The sequence below is a fragment of the Macrobrachium nipponense genome, chromosome 33, assembly GCF_015104395.2.
Source record: "Macrobrachium nipponense isolate FS-2020 chromosome 33, ASM1510439v2, whole genome shotgun sequence".
Lineage (NCBI taxonomy): Eukaryota > Metazoa > Arthropoda > Malacostraca > Decapoda > Palaemonidae > Macrobrachium > Macrobrachium nipponense.
The window spans coordinates 51714171-51737756 of NC_087219.1; the positions used below are offsets into that span (position 1 = coordinate 51714171).

The following is a 23586-nucleotide window of genomic DNA, read 5'->3' on the forward strand; positions in this document are numbered from 1 at the left end:
TCCATCCCTTACGACATTCCTGATTGGCTGTTGATAAGCCAATCACGGGGCTGGAAACTCTCAGTCTCCCTCGACAGTTTACATAGGCGGGATTTATGTTCCACCTCTCCTGAGGGATACTTTTGATAGACTTATCCCTCAGGAGAGGCTGAACATACATCCTGCCTGTGTGAACTCTCTCGAGAGACTGAGAGTTTCCAGTCCTGTGACTGGCTTATCAACAGGCAATCAGGAGCGTCGTAAGGGACTGGCCTAGACATGAGATGCACGGTTGATGTGAATCTGCTATAGATTATGATCTTACTTTGGAATGCATCTCAGCCTTTTCGTTTATTTCTAAATCTTGTTCAGCCTACACATTGCTTAATTTGCTTATTCCAATCCTTCTCTCAATTCCAACACTAAAGCACCTGGATTTCATATCAGTGGTCCCAGTGTTGTCAACTTGCACCGTGAATCCGCCACGCCCGTACCTAGAGTTTTTGTGGGGGAGGGAGGTCGTTTTTCCCAAAACTGGACCTTTTCATCTACAAATGTCATTGCATATATAGGTGTATACGAGATGAAATACTTGAAAATGTTATTTTAGTTATATTAAAAAGATAAACTGGGTATGCGGTCTATGCCCTTCTACCCGATTAGATGTTATTCAAAGTAATGACTTTGGTTGATAAAATTTTATTTATAATGTTGAAAGTTTGCACTGAAATTCAAGAATATTTCTTCAGTTTAATTGATTGATTCATTTATTATGTTAACAACATCCTTATTACTTTATTTGTTGTTATGTTATATACTTTTACTTAAAAAAAAAACAATAATTATTTATTACTTTGTAAGTAGAGTTCAATGAAAAGGATAGTCACAGAAAATATGGAATTTCAGAAATTGTGGGAGCGGGGGGTCGTTCGAGCCCGCAAAACCCCCTTCGGTACGGGCCTGTCCTCTGCGCCCATCATTTCAATTCCAGTCCTCCAAATATATGGCGCATTCTATTAAGTAATCTTTGTAAATGTTCTTGCGCTTTTTCCTTTGCAAAATCAGCGAGGAGGGCAAACACCAATAATTTACTGCAATTTTATTTGTCAAGATTTAATTAGTATTAACAATGCAGCTACTTTCAAGGATAATTCTAATTAGTTTTACAAATTAAATGCGAATACTAGAGTCATATAACACCTTCAAGGCACCAAAAAAGGGATTTTTACATCCCATACCCCACCGCTCAATATCTCAACACAGACATTGATTCTGTGCATATCTTATCTCTTTTCCTAAGATCGGCTCGTTCATCTCCATGCATTTCATCAATTATTCCTCCAACCTCTTGAGGATGAGCAAACCGGATGTTGCCATCAAGACCGATACTCATTTAAAAGCTTCTGTAATTGCCAGATTCAGTCAGGGTGACTGCTCTTTGGCATCTTTGGTATGTTCAATTATGAGAATCATTCCAGTACCAAGCTAATAGATTGAACTCCATTTTTGTTTGCATGAGATCCCAGGCCTTCTTTGTCCCCGTAGGGAGATAGTTCCGTCAGTGGACCTCATGCGGTGCACTGTAGGCATTACTTAAGGTTCTTTGCAGCGTACCCTCGGCCCATAACTGCATCCACTTTCGTTCCTTTTACTGTACCTCCTTTCCTATTCTCTTTCTTCCATCTTGCTTTCCACCCTCTCCTAACACTTGATTCATAGTGCAACTGCTTTGAGCTTTTCCTCCTGCTACGCCTTTCAAACCTTTTACTGTCAATTTCCATTGTGCTGAATGACCTCATACGCCCCAGTGCTTGGCCTTTGGCCTAAATTTTGTATTCAACTCAGGCCTTCTTTGTCCATTCATAAGGCTAGTCTGCTTTACAGTAATCACCATCAGGCAACATTTCTCGAGACTCCAAGTATATCTTGTATGATAGAAGCATAAAGATGTCCATTGTTAGACAGAGTCCAGAGGTACACACTAGGCTTCCTTACCACACATACCGGCCGCCTTGGGCCAAGGGGCCGTGCTGGCATAAGCCAGTTTAATTCAATCCAACCGAGTAGCCAGTTACAAAGAGAAGGAGCGCAACTCACCGTGGGGGTCCTTCCTCTGATGTCTTCTCGCCCTTTCTCGTTCCCACTGAGCGTTCCACACCGATTGAGCTGGATGAAGAAATCGTACATGGGTCTACCGGAGCCGTTCACGTAGATGCAGTCGCCATCGTAGGCGTATCCTGAAAGAGCGGGGAAAAATGACACTAGGGCTGCAAAGTCATTTTTACTTCCATGACAATTTTGTCGGACCAGTGTTGCCAACTGTAGGGTAATTGCCCTACGCGTAGGGTAATATGGGCAAAATCTTAAGACAGCAGGGGCAATATTTTCAAGTGTAGGGTAATTGTAACAAGGTAGGTTTAGATCAATATGCTTATTAATATTCATGATATTGCATATAAAGATAATCTAAAGATATATTTATTATCATAGCCGCAGAATGTTGGGTCACTTTCAGTTATGTAGGGTAATTTCTCGTCTCCTGTAGGGGGCGTAGGGTTAGAGGGGTTGGCATCACTGTGTCGGACTGCCAAGATACGGAAAAAGTAACGAAGAATTTAAAGTATGCCACAGACAAATGAACTTCATTAAACGAGGAGATTAAAAAAAAGGAATATAAAGACGGCAATATAGTTAAGAAAGCTACAATAATGAATCATGAAGCCGTGAAGTGTTGCCACAGTTTCTGCTGAATTCGTGAGCATCAGCATTGCTAATGCTGCTGGAAAAATAGTACTTTCAGCAATGGGTAGTGTGACAACCTAACATCCAAAGAGAATATAGGTGTGGTTGATCTGAAAACGCGAGCAGCACGTTCAGTGGGTTCTTGAGAAGAGAAGAGAGCAAGCAAGGAATAATGAGAGAGGCAATGAAATAATGACCAGACGTAACGGCGAGCCAATTACTTTGAACACTGAAAACAGGAACAGAACCACTGGTCGGGGTGGATTAACAAGACATAACTTAGTATTGTTTCGAGAACGTAAAAAAGGAGAGAAGCATCATGGAAATGGCTGCAAGAACACTTTCTATTTTTGCTGGGAGCTCTCTCAGGTAAAAAAAAAATAATAAAAAAATAAAAAATAAAAAAAAACATCAGATCAGCTCAAATAATATAAACGATAAGCCCAAGCAGAGAATATTTTAGGATGCTGATTTCCAATCGACCGAGATGAAGTAATGCGTAGTGTTTATTACACAATGTGCCCTTGAAACAAAAGTTAAGCTAATGTTTGCAAATAATCTCAGATTATTTGTAAACAGCTCCAGCTGATACCTCCCGGTGATTTTCACACAAAACCTCAATTTTTTAATTCGGCGCAGTGGGAATGGAATGGATTAATAAATATAATTTAGGACAAGGGCCCAAGCACTGGGACATATGAGGTCATTCAGCGCTGAAACGGAAACTGAGAGTAGAAAGGCTTGAAAGGTGTAGCAGGAGGGAAACCTCTCAGTTGCATTACAGAACAAGTTTTGGGAGAGGGTGGATAGCAAGATGGAAGAGAGACTGAACGGAGGTACAGTAAAAGGAATGAAAGTGGTTGGAGCTAGGGGCCGAAGGGACGCTGCAAATAACCTCAAATAATGCCTACAGTGCACCGTGTGAGGTGCACGGGCGATACTAACCTCCTACAGGGTTTAGCGCAATGGGGTTTTGGGTAGGCTTTGCTTTGAGTGCTAACCATCCATCACCTGTCTTGCAAAGATATTCCATTTCATCTTATTCGACTTTATCGGCTAATAATCAATTATAGATTTTTTTATCGTAATGGATGCGTATAGAATTGATTTGCATCTTTTAATTTATCTTTCTCCATATATAAACAATCTGTTCTCTAGAAGCTAGGTTTGCAAATCAAATGCTTCTTGGCCTCATTTCTTTGGTAAAAGGCCCGCCCATAATAATAATAATAATAATAATAATAATAATAATAATAATAATAATAATAATAATAATAATATTGAGAAAGAGAGAGAAAAAATTAATAAGTATCAAGACCTGAAAATAGAAATAAGAAGGATATGGGATATGCCAGTGGATATTGTACCCATAATAGCAGGAACACTGGAACGATCCCAAGATCCCTGATAAGGAACCTGGAGAAACCAGATGCCGAAGTAGCTCCAGGACCCATGCAGAAGAGTGTGCTACTAGAAACAGCGCACATGGTGAGAATAGTGATGGACTCCTAGGGAGGTAGGATGCAACCTGGAGGCCCACACTATAAAAACCACCCAGTCGAATAGGATGATTGTGATAGACCCCCCACTCCCCCTAAATACTACTACAAATAATAATAATAATAATAATAATAATAATACTAATAATAATAAATAATAATAATAATAATAATAAATAATAATAATAATAATAATAATAATAATAATAATAATAATAATAATAATAATAATAATAATAATAATAATAAAGAATGGACAGAGGGAAAGTGAATTTTTAGGTGAAGACAGGGGACAACTTAATTAACTTACCAGACGAATAGATAAGTCCGTTGAAAGTTCCGTTGAACTTGACGTGGATCCTCATGAAGTCATCCTGACACTCTGCTTCAATATCTGTAAGAAAAGCACAAAGATACATCACCTTACTTGGTTCTGATCTAAAGAGGTTGATACTGTAGAATCTGGAGACCTTAATTGTACGTATGCATGTGATTGATTTAGAATTCCGCGTAACGGAAAGGATGATATTTGATATCTGTAATGGGAGAAATGGTTTTATCTCTGTTATAAATTTAGCATACATGCGGGGATTGAACAACTTTTTCGGGAGGACCCAAACAGCCCCGCCAGAGAGCTATGGTCATTTTGGTAATACTATAGGTATGTGTAATATTACGCATACCTATACATGAAGAGGCATAAGGAACAGGGCTGTACTGATACATTTCTGTGAACAAATCTCGTGCAGCTTTGATATTTACTGCCCTCAGATAAAGCCATACTTCGTAAGGCTAAAATTCCTTCGTGTGAGAATATATAATAGTTTGACTCTCCCCCTGCTAACAGTTCATTCCTTTATGGAAATTTATCTCCAAAATATTTTGCCAATCTGGGTTTCTTGTTCTTTAACATAGTTACGCTATCTTTAGCTCTCCATTCTCATCTAAATCTTTCTTATTTCATTCTGCTGCATCTGCAAATGCCACTCACTCTCTCACGAACGCTGCTTTCTTCAGCCACTTCGGCCTGCAGTCTACAGAATTCTCAAGATTCTGGTGAGGTAAAAGGCATCGTTGCCAATTAAGCAGAGCTTTCCACATAGGCCGATAGCTTTACTACGAACTGTTTCCATGAATTTTAGCTGTCACAGTAATGCAATAATGATATAATTGCTCTAATATTTATGTATATTGCAAATAGATACAAAAAAATCACCTATTTCCAAGGGTGTGTTTAGGTTTTGCCCAGAGTTTTGGCTGGTAAACACAGACCACTGTTAAGGTTTGTGAGACTGACGGCGTCTTGTTTGTGTCCTTGTATTTGGCAGTCATGGTCACCCAATCCAAAACTATGATATATATCTTACATCCTGGAAGTACGCTTTTGCACATCCTGTTCACAGATAGGGCTGCTATCACAACCTTTCCAAACATCTTTCAGTTACCCTTACCTTGCTCATTGTCTTTGAAATCACTTTGCATTAACCTTCTAAAACATGAAATTTGTTGCCATTGTTCTGGATATCCCTCGAACATACATACATACATATATACATCAAAGTACTTGGCGTCTTCCTCATGCATACATGCATACATATCACGTGTTCCTAAGCACATACCCTGCATTGCAACGCAATGACTGGGAGGCTTTAGAGTAAAGAGAAATGCGTAGACTTGGAAAGATAGTAGCATACTGGGGAAAAAGGATGCTTTTGAGTTTGTTTGTATATCAAAAGCAAAAGGGAAAGCATATTAGAGAATATGTGAAGTAAGGATGTTCATTCTACTCTCTCCACTGCCTTTGCTAACTGTGTTTTTGGGAAAATTTCCATTTTTCCATCTTTCCTTTTCCTCGAATATCCAAAACACAAAATCTGCAGTTTTCAAATAAGGTTTTAATGTTTGCCTATAAAAGAAACTGCAGCTATTTTGCAGGACTGGGGGACACTATAAACTGACTGAAGTACCGAGTGCTTGGTTGCTTTGCAATGAAAACGACTTGATGAAATTGTGAACGAAATATTAATTCAACCAGACAAGCTTTATAACTACCACCACAGTTTACGGTTTTTACTAAAAACGCTGATTTATACGCAACATCTCAGTGAATTCTGAAGAAAGAGAGAGAGAGAGAGAAGAGAGTAGAAGGAAGAGAGAGAGAGAGAGAGAGAGAGAGAGGAGAGAGAGAGAGAGAGAGAGAGAAGATGCTTTTTTCATATCCACAATTAAAGAAGAATCACAATATGACACCCGTACGAGCTAGCCATCCAATCTACATGCGACCCACAAGCAGCGGAACAAGCAATCATAGTAGAAATGCTTAAGGTTCCCATTTTCTTAAAGTTTCTTGCATTGTACCTCTGTGGAAAATTCTGAATCTGCAAGTGAGTAGTCTTCATCTTCTTGGCACAGTATTGTTCACCCACAGGACATGATTATGTAATATCCAGGGCATGCCTTTAGAGAGCATGTGTGAAATAGGAGTTAAGGAGTTAATTGTTTTATGACTTAAAAGAACTGTGAGAGAACTGAGTTTAAAGGCAACAGATGAGAAGGTTCTGCCTGACTACAGAACAATGATGATTATGATGACATGTTATGCATGTTTACACATTTACAAGTAAAAGTGCCTGTTCATCTTTCATTTCACTTTTCCAACCATAACATCTCATCTGCATATTCCACTGATATCATAATAAAGGCTCACCTCATATATCTAAAACTCACCTTTTCACCTGCAAAATATTCAGTATGACCTACGGGCTGCTCTATGAGCAAGAGCCCGTGTTGGCATAACAACAAGTAAACTTGCTTAAGCACAGGTAAATTAATATAAAGTTCTATGCAAAACTTACATTTAGTTAATAAACTGACAATTTCTACATGTGATAAGTTTCCATTACTTATTTGTTTCTTTGTTTGTAAGGTGCTTTTACTGTGCATGGAACCAGTGGTTATTCAGCAACGGGACCAACGCCTTTACGTGACTTCCGAACCACATCGAGAGTGAACTTCTATCACCAGAAATACACATCTCTCACTCCTCAATGGAATGGTCGAGAATCGAACCCGCGACCACCGAGGTGGGACGCCAACACCATACCAACCACGCCACTGAGGCTCTCTCCATTACCTACCTAATGATGCGTACAAATCCACAATCTATGTGATGGCATGAAGCCAAAGAAAAAAAATTAGAATTGGCGCTCATAATGCAAGGTGCTACCTGGGACCTTTGATACATGATCACACCCACAACCAAATTTATTAACTACTAGAAAAACTAATGACTACAACTGACGTGTAACTCTGGTCATGTTCTTCGAGTAGGGCCTCTTCAGTAGGCCGTTCCCTTGTGGTCTTCCCGAGTAGATGTTGTTGTGGAATAGATTTTCCTTGTCGATCACCGAAGACCCTGGTTTGTGTCGGTCATGGGAAGGCCTCGGTCTGGGAGGCAGGCGGGTTGGCAGGTGGTGATAGAAGTCACCTGGCCTGTACAGGCCTCCTAGGGAACTGTGGCGGGATCCTACCTGCTGAGGAAACAGAAATGTCAAATTGGATCATTACATAATTCACAGAACAAATACAAAAGAAACATCTTGTTGTGTACTTCTACAAAATTGAATTCATGTATCAAAAAAGTACTTTTATTTGAGAAGCTGGGATAGGGGCTCTTGTCATCTACTTAAACCTCAACTCTGTTGGTTGGACAAAGCTTGGACGTCCACACCAGGCCTCCTAATCCCTTCTACTACAACTCCGTTCTAAATGTTACGACTGTTAATTCACATCTGACACATTATATCTCTGTCTATACCTCTATCTGGATTATCCTATCTATTTTTAAAAGAAAACTGATTCAGCCTCACTTCCGTCAACTGTTTTGTTTTTCGGGTCACTTCAGTCTGATCTTAGAAATGATCACTTCAGTCTGATCTTAGAAATGATCACTTCAGCCTGCTCTTAGAAATGATCACTTCAGGCTGATCTTAGAAATGATCACTTCACCCCGATCTTAGAAATGATCACTTCAGTTTGATCTTAGAAATGATCACTTCAGCCTCATCTTAGAAAATGATCATTTCAGTCTGATCTTAGAAATGATCACTCCAGCCTCTGATCTTAGAAATGATCACTCAAAAAATTGAGATGGCCCGTATATATGTCGAAATTCCATCACTCTATAATAATGACTTAATCTTCATGCTGAACCTTCTTTTTATCTGGAGTATCGCTCTCTTATTCGGTTACCATTGTCTTTTGCTTCCTTTCTCGATAACTACGCATAGGAATTAGTCCGTTTAATAGATATCTGCTAGATAGTGACCTTTAAGGGTTTTAACCTGTTATATACGTATCCACCTTTGAGGCGGGTTTAGTACTAAATGTTAAGTATATGTATCTTAGTTTTACCAGACCACTGAGCTGATTAACAGCTCTCCTAGGGCTGGCCCGAAGAATTAGATATTTTGACGGGGCTAGGAACCAATTGGTCACCTAACAACGGGACCTACAGCTTACTGTGGGATCCGAACCACATTATATCGAGAAATGATTTTTTATTACCAGAAATACAGTCCTCTGATTCCACGTTGGCCGCGTCCAGAATCGAACTTCGGACCACCGGATTGGTAGCCGAGCGCGAAAACCATTCGTCCAACGAGGAACTGTGTTTAGTAGTACAAGCCCGTTGGGGAATAACGTAAAATCATAACCAAAAGACTGTAAATATTCTCAAAATAATGACCCCAAAGAAATATTAGTCCTAGATCCCCAGAAAACCCTTCGGGTCACTGTGTAGGAAAGATTTCGTTTGAGCAATAACCTCATCGTGACTCCCACGCATTCGAGGAGCAGAAACCAACGCCATCTGGAATCAATTCAAGATGGCGATGCAGAAACTCTGCCGTCCATTTTCTGTTAGGAATATTTTGATCGTCGTTTCATGAACCTCCTCCTGTCATGCAGCCTCCTAACATTCTGGATTAATAGAGAACATGGTAATCCCGCGACTATCGTTCAGTTATGCCTGCACAGTAACTATAACTGCGCAGTCGGACTGTGCAGGCAAATCTTCGCCACTAACGATCATACAGTCCGTTTCCTCAGTCCTCCGTAGTAGCCATGGCGTCAGCACACGAAGCTCTGGCTGTAATTGACTCGCTGACATTATAAAAATCTCATAAACGTCAAGTAAGACGTCCAGTGAAAGAGTGGTTGATGAAAACGAATTAAATACTCCCATGTGAAATTGTAAAGAGTTTAAATTTGGCCACGCGGACTTTCATAATGTTTATTGAATATTTTATGAATGAAGGAAGAGTTCCATGGAAAGATGATTAAGTTCGTATAATTGTTTGCTTTCGTTTCAAAGTTGACATATATAGGCCTAAAAAAAAATTTCTATTTCATTAAAAGGGTTAATACTGATTCGTTTTCGTTTAAAGATTGACTTTCTTATGACGAGTTACAGTGAATGAAAATCCTTAGTTTACTACCGTCTTCCTGTGTTTCATTGGTGTGTCGATTAGTCTAATTTCATTTCAAAGCGAACTTCCGTGAGATGTGAGTGATGAGGAAACATACATAGTGCAACATTTTTTTATTTTGTTTGGTCAGAACGTAGAATATTATTTTCTTCTCATTTTAAAAAGGAATTACATACAAGATGTATAATCATGAATAGACGCATATGCTTAGGCCTATTCTTGTTTTACATTATTTTGTAATGATAAATATTTATTCTCATTGAAAAACTGTCTTCCATATATGGTTTATAACCACGAATACGCATATATAGGCTTAATCTGTTCGATAGCCTTTGGATTTTACTTGGCAAAGCAAAGTCTCATTTATTTAGATTTCAATGAAATCTACAAGAGACATTCAAGAATGATGCTGTTACTTTAAGCCTTCATTATACGCTATTATTTTCCCGTAAAAAAATGGCAAAATTATAAATATGTATTATTCTGACTTTCGTATCAATTATTGAAAACAAGTAGATCCAATATATCTTCAATTTAAGTATAAACACTTTTCAATTCAATAAAATCCAGCTGAATGTTCTTCATTAGTAGATGTTATCTGTCCGCGGACGGACAGCGAACTGAGCCAAAAAAGTTGCCTCTACCACATTAAAGTTGCAATGCGCATCCGCAGCCATTTGGCCTGATGCTCATCGATTGAGATGAGCTATTTGCCCAGGCCGCCTGCGCAGGCCAGAAAAACTGTGCAGGTTGTCCACACTAACGTTCAGTTATTACTACACAGTCCAAAGTTATAACTGTGCAGGCATAACTGAACGTTAATGGCGGCCTTTTCGAAGACCGCTGCTGACCAAAATATTGACAATCTCGCGCATGACGTCATGTGGCTGCATCTGGCTAAGGTTAAGGTAAAAAAAAAAAAAGTCGTCAGTCAGTATTTGACCTCACCAGAGTGAAGAACAAGGAAGCTCGCTTACGCTCGTTCCGCGTATGGATGCAGATCTAGATTTGAAAAGAATTTTCTTATCCTTTTTCCTATGTTGTTTTATGTGGGTTGCTGATGATAGTTAAAACTGTCATTAAAATATACAAATATACATACATACAAACGTATATATTAACCAAATAACTAGAAGAAATTATAAAAAAAAAAACATGTGATTCTTAACTATTTTTACCTTGGGATAAAATATTCATGCGAAATAGGGCAGTATACCCAGTTTGCTTGAAAAGCCCAGAAGGAAATGTTTTCTATCCTTACTTCTGTCGGTTTCCTTCGAGTTTGTGTTATATGAGAGCAATAGGCTTCCTCTCTTCAATTTCTTTTATTTAATTGTTTCCAATAGTTGGGCAGAATTTAAGGTGTAGGAAAAATCATCTTTTTTATTTTTATTTAGGTCTACGATACAAAACGGGAAAAAAGAAATCATATAGAATAAGGTAACAATTATTCCCAGGCAACCATTTCCTGAATGATGAAGTACGGACAAAGTAAAAAGTGTTCGTCAGAGGACAATTAGAAATATGCCTAAAATGAGCTCTCATATATCCGTAGCACAAATAGGTCGCACACGATCTCGTAAAACTACTCAGCGAGTCTCCACAAAGATGAGATTTTTGTTAAAAAAAAAAAAAAAATTTAAATCTAAAGCTCTGGAAATTATACTTTCTATGCAGCAATGAAACTGTCAATCATGATTAATGAGAATGTGAAGCGAGACAGCACGTGCCTCCCCCCACACCCCCCTCCCGCCTCACAGATACCACCCACCCTAACATCTCCGGCGGCAGAGTCCCACCAACTCACGCTACATTGCACCAATTTGGGACGGTCTACTTCCCCTGCCTGCTTCAGATAAATGTCGGTAAAATATGAGGGTCTACAACCACGTAGGAAACACACCTAAGCATTTTCCATTAACAAGACAATCGCACTTTGCGCATGCTTTGGCCTACTTGTCGGGGGGAATGTGTGCCGGATTGCATGAATAAGGTGACCTAATCCCGTTAAACAACTTAGAATTTGCATACCGTCGGACAAAGTTAAGTATATCTTAGTTTTACCAAACCACTGAGCTGATTAACAGCTCTCCTAGGGCTGGCCAGAAGGAATACATATTTTTACGTGGCTAAAAACCAATTGGTCACCTAGCAACGGGAACTACAGCTTATTGTGGGATCCGAACCACAATATATCGAGAAATGAATTTCTATCGCCAGAAATAAATTCCTATGATTCCATGTTGGCCGCGCCGGGAATCGAACTTCGGACCACCGGATTGGTAACGGACCGGATTGGTAGCCGAGCGCGAAAACCACTCGTCCAGCCAGGAACTTATATACCCTGTATCTACGTTGGTGGGATGAAAATGACGTTCGGAGAATTCAGGCAAAGTGTTGCTGTGGATGAACATGTCACATCAACCTGACCTGAGACTAAGACGAACCAAGGAAACGAGAGCTGTGTTGAGGTTGTTTAATGCAAATGAGAAGAGAAAAATGCTTGAAGGTGCTGGAATTGTATTTGCGACACTTCTGGAATGAGAAAGGCTGGAAGGGTGGAAAGATACAAGTAAAATTGTGGAAATAACGGTAGGGCAAGTAAAAGGAACGATAAAAATTTAGGTGGTTCGACCATGTGAGGAGAATGGAGGACACTACTAGATTAGTGAAAATTGTGGATAAGTCAGAAGTTTGAGGAAGATGGAGGAAAGGGAGACTGAGAACTGAGAAAAGGAGATAAGGAGAAAAGGGAATAAACAGCGCAGGGAAAGAGACCGTGTGGATAGGGGGGTCGACGCACTGCTGATGAGTCTTTTGTGAAGGTTTATGGAGTGACTGAAGATGAGATAGTTTATACACTGGGGGTCTATATATATATATATATATTATATATATATATATAGTATATATATATATATATATATATATATATATATATAGTATATATATATATATATAATGTATGTATATGCACATCATTGTGACCCATATTTGGTACACCAGACAACTAAGACTGGATAGAAGTTGGAGTAATATTTGCTTCTTTTTTTTTTTTTGTTAAACAAGGGTGTTAGGTCAGCTGGAATTTTGCATTATAGATATATATATCATATATATATATATATATATATATATATATACCATATGAAAGTAAACAGATCGATATATTTTATATGTACTATATATATACCATATGAAAACTAAACAGATAGATATATTTTATATGTATTTTATATAGAGATATATATATAATATATATAATATATAGATATATATATAAAATATATATATAGTATATGACTATAAATAAATATATATAATATATATGACTGGTAAAAATGTTCTGTAACAACAGAATTCCATCTAATAAAAGGAGCCCATAAAAACACCAAAATGTAGAGAGAAAAGTACTATATTTCAGAGACTGCTGTCTCTCTCTTCAGGTATATGAATGAGAAAAGTTTACAGAAAAGGTGGTATTTATACCAAGAGATTCGTCCACAAGTAAGCCAATTTAGGTCACCCCCGCTGATAATCTTCCTTTAATCTTCTTAAGCGTTGGTTGAATGAACACTGCGTCGACGATGTCCGATGTCCAATTCCCTTTTGAGATGTTCATTACCTGCTTCTCTTTTATTAAGGCCGATTCCATCATTTGACTCTTGTACCGGCAGTTGCTGCTATAAATTACACGTGACATATTCCAGTTTATTCTATGGTTATGTTCATTTATATGGTTGAAAATAGCCGAGTTCTGTTGTCCATACCTAACTGACCGTTTGTGTTGTATTAATCTCTGGGGAAGTGATTTACCTGTAAATCCGATGTAAGATTGGTCACAGTCCTGGCATGGGATCTCATATACCCCAGAGTCTTTGGGCGATGTCTTTGTTGGACGTTAATCAGGGGATTTGGCTAAGGTATTTGGGTAGTAATGCAAAAGGGTTGGATTTCCCAGGGTGTGAGTTACTCTCTTAATCGTCTCCAGGTGGGGAATTTTTATTTTATTGTTGGGTGTGTCTCTGGTCTTGTCTTTAGGGGGTCGGTAGAAAATTACGTTTGCTTTTTGAATTGCTTTCTCAATTATATGGTCAGGATACTTTAAAGATGAAAGTTGCTTGCGAATTAGTTCAAATTCTTTTTCCAGGAAATCTGGGGAACAAATTCGTAAGGCTCTTAAAAATAGGTTGCTAGCTACACCTATCTTGATATTATTGTCATGATAGCTAAAGTAGTGAATATATGAAAGTGAGGACGTTGGTTTTCTGTATATGGTAAATTTGTATTCTGTCGTGTCTCTGATTATTAAAAACATCAAGAAAAGGAATTTTGTTGTCTGTTTCCCATTCAACTTTAAATTTGATGCTGGGCACTAATGCGTTTAATTTTGAGAGGAATTCATTAAAATTACCCCACTTATTATCCCAAAATGTTAGTATGTCATCCACGTATCTCATCCACAGCATGTTTTTGGGTTTTATTGCATTTATTACTGTAGTTTTCAAAGAGTTTCAAAGTATTCCATGTACAGATTGGCTAAAATAGGACTTAAAGGACTACCCATACTACACCCGAATTTTTGCTTGTAGAATGATTCCCCGAATGAAAATACGTTATTAGATGCACATAATTCAACTAACTTTATTATTTTGTCAAGTGCCAAAGGGAAATGATCTGAATAGGGGGATAATTTTTCCCCTTAAAAACTGAAGAACGTCGTGTACTGGTACTTTTGTGAATAGGGAGTCTACGTCCAGGCTTAAAAGTTTTATGTTGTGAAGTGGTATATGTGCTTCTCTGAATTTGTGACAAAAGTCTTCCGAATGTTTGATGTGGCTGGAGAAAAAGTGCCTAAAAAAGGAGAAAGGAGGCCCAGCTAACCATTTAGAAATTTTGTAATTGAAAGCTCCGGCGCATGAAACGATGGTCTGAATGGAAGATTGTCTTTGTGAGTTTTGGGAAGACCATAAAAGTAGGGTAATTTAGGATTAATTACTTTAAATTTCTCTAATAGTTCAATACTCTTTTTGTCTTGGCCAATTAATCTTACTTTCCGAAAAAATTCTGTGGGAACGTTCTGGAGGGGATTTTTCGTCAGTTTTTCGTAAGTATTTGTGTCGCTAAGGAGCTGGTTGATTTTGTCGAGGTAGAAGTCTTTGTCCATTATTACAATTTTGCCTGTCTTTGTCGGATCTACTTATTATAACATCTAACTTTTTTAGCGAGTGGATGGCTATCATGAATCTGCGGGGAACAGGATATTTCTTATAAAGGTCAGTTGAAAGCATTTAGTAACACTCCTTTTAAACATATCTCTTCACGGCTGTAGTGTTTTTGTCAGATATGAATTTATCAAAAGCCACTATGAAGTCTAGGTTGTTTTTGCGGTCTGGCATAAGGGCAAAGGATAAGCCTAAATTTAAAACTAAATGTTGATTTACAGTAAGGGGGTGTTGAATAAGTTTAAAACTTTGTCTTGTTGTTCAAGATTATTCCATGCGCTATTTATCTATTAGGTTATTTAACTTGCGTTAAAAGTCTGTTGGAATGAGTCACGCTATTATAGGCAGCAATGTCGGAACAGAATGAAATCAGATACCTGTATACGTGGTCCGTAGTGAGGAGGCGAAGATTAGATTGAGTTCCATATATCACTCTGCGTAGCACGAAGATGTCGTTTCTCGTATTGGTGATTCTTTCTTCCAGGAAAATCTGTGATAGAGGGAAGGGGTTTGATTGCAGAGTCCATCTCCCGAATCCGTACATTTTGGAAGTACTTGTTCTTTGAGGCATTCTTCCAAAAAGTGTTTTGGTTTTTCAGCCGGTGTAGTCTGTTCAGTTCTTTTTCAAACTTGCGGAAACTGGCTTGACTTCTGGAAGTGAGTGAAGAATCGTGGAAAGGCGGTTGAATTCCATAATGGGCCTGACATGCTGTAAAAAATGTTCTGTAACAACAGAATCCATCTAATAAAAGGAGGCCCATAAAAACACCAAAAAGGTTTAGAGAGCAAAGTACTATATTTCAGAGACTGCTGTCTCTCTCTTCAGGTATATGAATGATCAAAAGTTTACAGAAAAGGTGTATTTATACCAAGAGGATTCGTCACAAGTAAGCCAATTTAGGTCACCCCCCGCTGATAATCTTCCTTTATGTCAGAATGTTATCCCCCTACCCACCCGCCTCTCTTTCCAAAACTGTCTACCTCAGAAAGTGCATTACCAACCCGGTGGTCCGAAGTTCGATTCTCGGCTCTACCAACGCAGAATCAGAGGAATTTATTTCTAGTGATAGAAATTCCATTCTCGATATAATGTGGTTCGGATCCCACAGTAAACCGTAGGTCCCGTTGCTAGGTAACCAAGTGATTCCTAGCCACGTGAAAATATCTAATCCTTCGGGCCAGCCCTAGGAGAGTTGTTAATCAGCTCAGTGAGTGGTCTGGTAAAACTAAGATATACTTAATTATTTTCTCAGAAGGTGCATTCCAAATAATATGCACAATATACAAACACAAACACACAAGCTATCTGAGAGAAAGCCCAGAGGGACCTCTCAGTAGCGCGGACCGATGTTTGCTACGTTTTATGTGGCCCCAGAGCCAGTTTGAGCCTGCCAATTTGTGGTCACAATTCCCCCAACCCCTGAAACTCTGAAATTCACCCCTGGTTGAGAACCACTGAGTTATACCTAGCCATCACCTGCGATAAACTGGTCCTCCAAAAATCTAGCTTTTACAAGAACTTCAACGATTCAACTACTATATCATTTTAGAGAGAATTAATCAATTCAGACACGAAAGGGCAACTTTAATACAACTGGGAAATATGAAAACAAATAGCTACAGACTGCAAGACTGAATGCCAATTCAGCTATACCACTGGCCTAAAAAACATGCCTCTTCCATACTCTCTTTATATTTCATCGTTTCATATTTCACGTTTAATTTTGTTTGAAAATGACCCACAAGAGAACTTGAGAAGCAGAAATTGATCTAAAATTTAGGATTTTATTTAACGAGATGATACAAAAAAAGAAAAAGAACAATGAGTTTTACCCTGTGAATAATGAAACAGGACACATATTCAACGAAGATGACCCATAGCCTACCTCTTGCTCTGATCTGGCCCTCGTCGTCAGCTGGTCTGTCTGCGACTCTGTAACGCCAGAGGAAATCTGGTAATTTTCGGTGCGTCCAGCATTCTCTGCGCCCTCGAAGGCCGTCCGCAGGCTCTGCACGGTCGTGCTGACGACCGCTGGGCCCTTGCGGGTGTTCGGAAAGAGAGGCTGGTCGTGTTCCAGCCCTTCCGATTTCTCCGGCTGTGGCGTCATGAGGTCGTGGATGCGAGAAGCCGCCTCGCGGTCGTCCGCTAAGAAAGTGACCTGCAACTTACAATAAAAAGAAAATTCTTTATCATTACAGTAAATGATCGTTATTATTGTTTAGGTCTAAAGCACTTTTACTCAAAAACCAAAGGCCTCGCCCTAGGGAATGAAAAAAAAATGTGGCAGGCTTAAGAGACACTTCGGTAGGTTTTCTTGAGCATTATTCGTAATCTGCTCATGATTATATGGCTGACATACCAATAAGGTCTCCATAGAAAGGAATGGTCTCCATAGAAAGGAATGAGCATGCTGACAAAAAATTAAATCCAGAATATAAAAACAGAGACGAACTATGTACTCTCATGTGACTTCTCTTAGTCAAGTGCTATATCTTATTAACTTTAATATATTTACCAAACATTCATAAAAAAACTTTGGTGCCTTCTGATAAATCACCGAAGCTCTGTCCTCAAAAATAACCTAATAAATAGACATTTCATAGTTCCTCTGTTTTCCAATCTTCTTGGTATTATGAGACTTACCAACTCTCCGATAACTTGCGTGAACCATTGGCAGGGAACGTAAAAATGATCCTCTTGCACAAAAAGCTCCCTCAATTAAGATGTAAACATTTGCATAAAGTCCTCATTGGGAATATTAAAACAAGACAGGGGAGCTTCTCGTGACGGATATTGACTTGATTACTGTTTGCTACTGCCTTAGACACAGGAATAGCAACAATATTGAGCGAAAACACAAAATTCAGTCTTGGAACATGTTGCGAATAAAAAGATTCAATCAGAATGAAGCATTAAATACACAACTACATTTTAGTCTCGATTACATGTTGATTTGGATAGACGCAAAGTGATGTTGTCTTTATCCAGTGGTTTTTGGAAGATTACTGTTTGACCCGAGAGAGATTAACTTTTAAACTTGATTTTGTTTGTTTGTATGGTGTTTGTGCGTTGCACGGAACCAGTGGTTATTCAACAACGGGACCAACGGGTTTACGTGACTTCCGAACCACGTCGAGAGTGAACTTCTATCACCAGAAATACACACCTCTAACCCCTCAGTGGAGTGGCCGAGAATCGAACTCGCGGCCACCGAGGTGACAGGCAGACCATACCAACGACGCCACTGAGGCGTTTTTAAACTTGACACCGTCAGATGCTGAGGTAAAATCCGGCTCCCTTAATCATAGTCTATAACAAGGTTTTTCATTCTGTTCGTAATTCAACTGCGTCAGTGACCCTATACTATTTGTTCCACCAGAAACCTACAGTCAACCGGTCAGTAAGTCTTGGGTAACAATGGTTACCTTCGATAACTGAACGCTTATGAATTATTTTCATAATAAATAATTCTCCTTCGTTTCAGAGGCAAATGCATAAAAACAGATAAGTAAATAAACGGTTATTGTTTTTATTTCAAGGCAAGCTGCAAACCCAAGGGTCTCAACGGGAAAGCCAGCCAAGTACAGAAAAGAAAACTCAGAAGCAATATAAACTATGCAAGTATCAAGAAGCAGAAGTTCCTCGTTGGACGACTAGGTTACGTGCTCGCCTACCGATCTTAGGGTCCGGGTACAATTCCCCGCTGTGCCAATGCTGAATCAGAGGAATTTATTTCTGGTGATAAAAATCCATTTCTCGATGTGGTTCGGATCCCACAATAAGCTGTAGGTCCCGTTGCTAAGTAGTCAATTGGTTCCTAGCGACGTGAAAATATCCAATGCTTCGAGCCAGCCCTAGGAGAGCTGTTAATCGGGTCAGTGTTCTGGTTAAACTAACAAAGAGGAAACTGTTGAAAGAAAATGACGTAAAACCTTGACTGAAAACGGCGTTCTCTCACCTGGCGCTCCTGATTGGGCACACCCAACAAAGCCGACCTGGGTGACTCGTTGTGTACCACAGGAGGTTGAGTGCTGTCCTCATCGACGTCATCTTGGAGATAAGGATTCGACCATATAGGTGACGTTGTGGTTATCGACTGTTCTTCCTCGCGGCCAGGAAGGGTGACGAACACTGTGTGGTGACTTTCGAATGGGTTGCCGCACACAGGCCTTAGGCCTATGCTGAACATGTTTAGGATCTGGAACGAAACGTGTCAAGAATATTCATTAATCAAATAGCTAAGGTACAGTCGTGAAATCTCTTCTCTCTCTCTCTCTCTCTCTCTCTCTCTCTCTCTCTCTCTCTCACACACACGCACACTCACACATACACATTCACACACACACGTTTATATAGAGGCATGATCACATACAGCTCACACGAAAAAGACTTCAAATTGCCTCTATAGAGAACCACAGGATATTAGCGTTTTAAAATAAACCAAAGTGTTCGTATGAATTGATAATAATTATGTGTTTCGAGAAACTGATCTATGAATCCCCCTTTCAGGACTGTCTTCTCTTCAGAGAAAGAATAATAGCAAGAATGGTAGAAAGATAGATCCTATTGCTGAATATCATCGTAGAGATATTCTCATTCTAAATTAGATTCTAGGAGAGAGCGGTGGAGCATCCGAAAGGGTGACCAAAACCAAAATTGCAGCCACTGGAGATTTCAACGAGAATGTAAGTAGGATGCTGACTCAAACACCAAGTTACGGGTCTTCGAAATAGGTCCTGCTTGTATCCATTCCTACAAAGTTATTGAAAACTGGGCAGCATTTACTTATGACTAATTGTATTACCGGCTTTTCCAGCAATAATTTCCTAAGGATTAGAAACATTTGTCCTAGACAACTCAACTGCCATTTGCACCATACCGATAACGTATATCATGAGATCCTGCATACAGTTTGGTATTTTGGAAAGCAGGTGGTTACCTCAGTTCATCCTCCTCTATCTCTCACCTTTTCACGTGAACTCGACACTACCACCAGTTTCCTAAGTTCAATGATGTTCGTGGGCTAAAATGCAAACTCGAGTCTCGTATTCCACAAACTGGCCAGATTAACTACGCTTTAAGTATCCCAAGTCGATATTTGCGTTCGTCCGGAAGTTATCTATTTCTTACATAAAATCCCGTATAATATACACCTGGATTGCGACTTCGGCTTTATGTGGATACCAGTCTGGTTCCAATGATAACGAGAAGAATATCACGACATCTAAACGAGAATATATTGTCAGCGATACCTTAGGAAAAAACCTATAAAAATCCCGGATCATAGTGTATTTGTGAATAATAGCAAGGAAGATGCCACAACTATCATTCAAGACACCTGACTATACAGCAGTCAAACTTGAGTATAATTAAATCCTGAAGGCTACGACAGGAAGGACACTCAGTGTGCTCAGAGCTTACGAAGAGGGACACGATACCGCCAATGGCGATGGATGGAAAAAGACCAATTGTCACTTATTACACCAGGAGACGATGGAACGAAAACTCAGAAAATCTTCTGGCGTAGAGTACTGAAGATCCACACACGACGAACTCCAGCTTACTCGAGACGCGTTCTAAAATCTACGGTCAAATAGATCCTTGTTTCACCGACGAAAATTGAAATACGCTCAATTTTATTAGAAATAATTTTTCTGCACTGTTTAACGTGCATATTATGTGTTTTTTAAATTTACAATCTAATAAATGAATCATAACTATCCTATCCTGAAATTACTGTATCTTTAACTCGACACGAAACACCTTTTTCAGACCTTTTTAGGCTCTTCCATAGACCTTTCTTATCCCCTAAAAAGAATAAGACTAACAACAACAACGAAGTAGCTTGTGGGCTTACTCCCTGAGTCAGCTAAAAGAGAGTAACGTAAAGAGGCGTCGGTGAGACTCGAAGCTCCGAGTCTACGCAGGGCTTTAGGAAATCATATACACCTCCCATCATTTTGCTATAGTAACATTATATCACCATTATTATTATTCAAGAAAATAACAGCCATTGACAGCGTTATCTTATGATGGTTTGAATTTCCAAAAAATAAACGTTAAATATTTTTTCTTCTAGTGATTTAAACATCGCAGCATTCATCGAAGCCGATGTTTCACATCAGCCTAAACAACACGACGCTTGTATATGCATTTGTATTGGCCTAATTTTCTCTGTCTGGCTGAGAGATGCTTTTTTTAAAGTTAATATGATTGCCAATTAGTAATTAAATTCAAACAGTTATCATACATTAGGCTGGAGTTTCCCCGCTTTGAGGATGCAGGGTCATCTAGGGGAAATGGCCTTAAAACTATTATTCCCAAGTTTTTGGGCAATGCCATGAGTTCCTCGTTGGACGAGTAGTTTCCGCGTTGGCTACCAATCCGGTGGTCCGAAGTTCGGATCCCACAATAAGCTGTAGGTCCCGTTGCTAGGTGACTAATTAGTTCCTTGTCACGTAAAAGTATCTAATCCTTCGGGGCAGCTCTAGGAGAGCTGTTCATCAGCTCAGCGGTCTGGTTAAACTAAGATATACGTAACTTTTATGGCCGATGCCATTGCTTATGCAACATGATCTTTCTAAATCTTAAGTTTCTCATACGGGCTGCTCTACGAGCAAGAGCCCGTGCTGGCACAAGGCCAGCTTAATCTTAAACAACAACATAGGTTTAAGGTCTCTTTAGAGCATGTGTTGAATAGAAAATGATAAGCGAATAATAAAACAAACTGTGAAAAGTATCAAGTACGAATGTTACAGCATTAATTTCAGCTATATAATTACTAGAATTGTTAAAAGTTATAAGGAAAAGAAGTACCAAACTTGTGTCCGGGTTATTAAACTCACGCGCGCGCGCACACACACACGCACATGAACATACAAACCTTATTATTTAGCTTTATACATTCGGCTTCACTGTAAGCCCCTGGATTTAGCTATCACTGTATCATTATATATATATACATATATATATTATATATATATATATATATGTGTGTGTGTGTGTGTGTATGTGTGTGTGTGTGTGTGTGTGTGTGTGTATATATATATATATGATCACGTCAAGTTTAGCGAACCAACTATTTTCCAAAACAATATTAATATTATATCACTTTGATTTAATATCTACACACACATATTCTTGTAAAGTAAGTTTTGTAATGCAATTATAATTTTGGTAATATGATTAATTCACCTCAGAACCTGTGTATCATGTTATGAAATGTATGTCTTTGTGTTCAGATTCCCACATTTAAAGATAACACATATTAAGTAGTGCAACTTTTCATTTTGAAAGCACTTATATGTAAGCCTCTGAAGAGGGTTGTTTTTCACATCTTGAGAAAATCTTACCTAAGCTAATTTTTTTTTAGTTCCAATCTGGCCTGTAACTAAACAAGGGGCCTTGTTCATTACTACTCGATATCCCTATAGAGATGACGTAATATGTTTTCGTCTCGGAAGTGTACACTCAACTACACCCATTCACCCTGATACTCATATTTACGCATATAAAAGATTCATTCGCTTTTGAGACGTAGCGGCGTGTGTTAAAGAGTGGAGCATTGCTCTCAAATCTCTCTCTCTCTCTCTCTCAAATCTCTCACGCTCGTTAATGTAACTCACATTTGTATTTGAGCAGGTCACTCAGTAACTGTCTTAATGCATGTGTTGTTTGTGGAATCTCAGCATAGTGTTATTGATATTATTTTTGTGAAGGCGCCCACGAAAGAATGTAACAGGCCTATTCTTTTGAGTCAAGAGTTGCAACTGCGTTTGAAGGTATTTTACAAATGTTTTGAAGTGCACTTCGAGGTTTTATTTTACAGTTTGGATAAAATTATCATTTTCAATACATTTTTCTTCTGCTTTGTTCTTTTGACATGTCCATTTTATATGCTTAATGTTTGTACTGTCAATGCTTTAATTGTTTTCATATTATGCATTATGTTTTTTTGCAGTCTTTATTTTTTTTAATTAGTTTGAATAATATTCTATTGTGTAATTGTTTGAATCTAACACTTGCAAATTAATTTGTATTTAATTAAATTTCATTTCACATTCAATTATTGTTTTATAATTTAATTTAATTAACTTTCTTGATAAACTTTTATTTAATTTTGGGTAAGAATTAATTCAAGAATTAATTAAACTTTTGTTTTCGAGTAATAAAAATTTCCCTGAGATTGTGAATTTCACTTATAAATTTTGAAATTAAAAATAAATTTTTGTATTTGAAATTTATATGAGCATCTTTATTATACCACAAGTATTATATTTTAATTTTTGTTTAGGTAGAAATATAGAGTGGTAATTGTGCCGTTTCCCTCAAATGAATCAGAATCAGGGAAATACTTAGATTTGAAATTGCAGAAGGAGTGATGCCCTTTAATTAAGATGACCTCACATCCATTTTAATGAACTTAGACTGATTGTTTTCTTGACTGTTCAGTTCTATAAGGGATCACTGTTACCTTTAGAGTATTCAGTCGTTTAGTATTTGTGATGAAGGGTCAGGTGTCTGGCTGTTGTGAGGTAAGCAATAACCAAGTACTTGATCAAACTGTGCCCCAAGTACAAAGGGTGTCCTAGACCCAAGAATAAAAGGGTCTCTTGCGCTAACAAGTACAATTGGTAAGTGTAGTAACATGA

At 38.5% G+C, this 23586-nt stretch overlaps 1 protein-coding gene across 2 annotated transcripts in view; it reads right to left on the minus strand.

Moving 5' to 3' along the window:
• LOC135202747 (uncharacterized) overlaps positions 1 to 23586 on the minus strand; it is a 44326-nt gene that overhangs the window by 10088 nt on the left and 10652 nt on the right. The window contains exons 3-7 of one of the 2 annotated variants that reach the window (XM_064232219.1): positions 18894 to 19133; positions 16821 to 17093; positions 7522 to 7750; positions 4531 to 4614; positions 2077 to 2216 (exon numbers count right to left, since the gene is read on the minus strand). In XM_064232219.1, coding sequence (XP_064088289.1) covers positions 2077 to 2216; positions 4531 to 4614; positions 7522 to 7750; positions 16821 to 17093; positions 18894 to 19133 — 966 coding nt within the window. Of the gene's footprint in view, positions 1 to 2076; positions 2217 to 4530; positions 4615 to 7521; positions 7754 to 16820; positions 17094 to 18893; positions 19134 to 23586 lie in introns of both variants that reach the window. The other variant, XM_064232218.1, reaches the window with a different exon arrangement.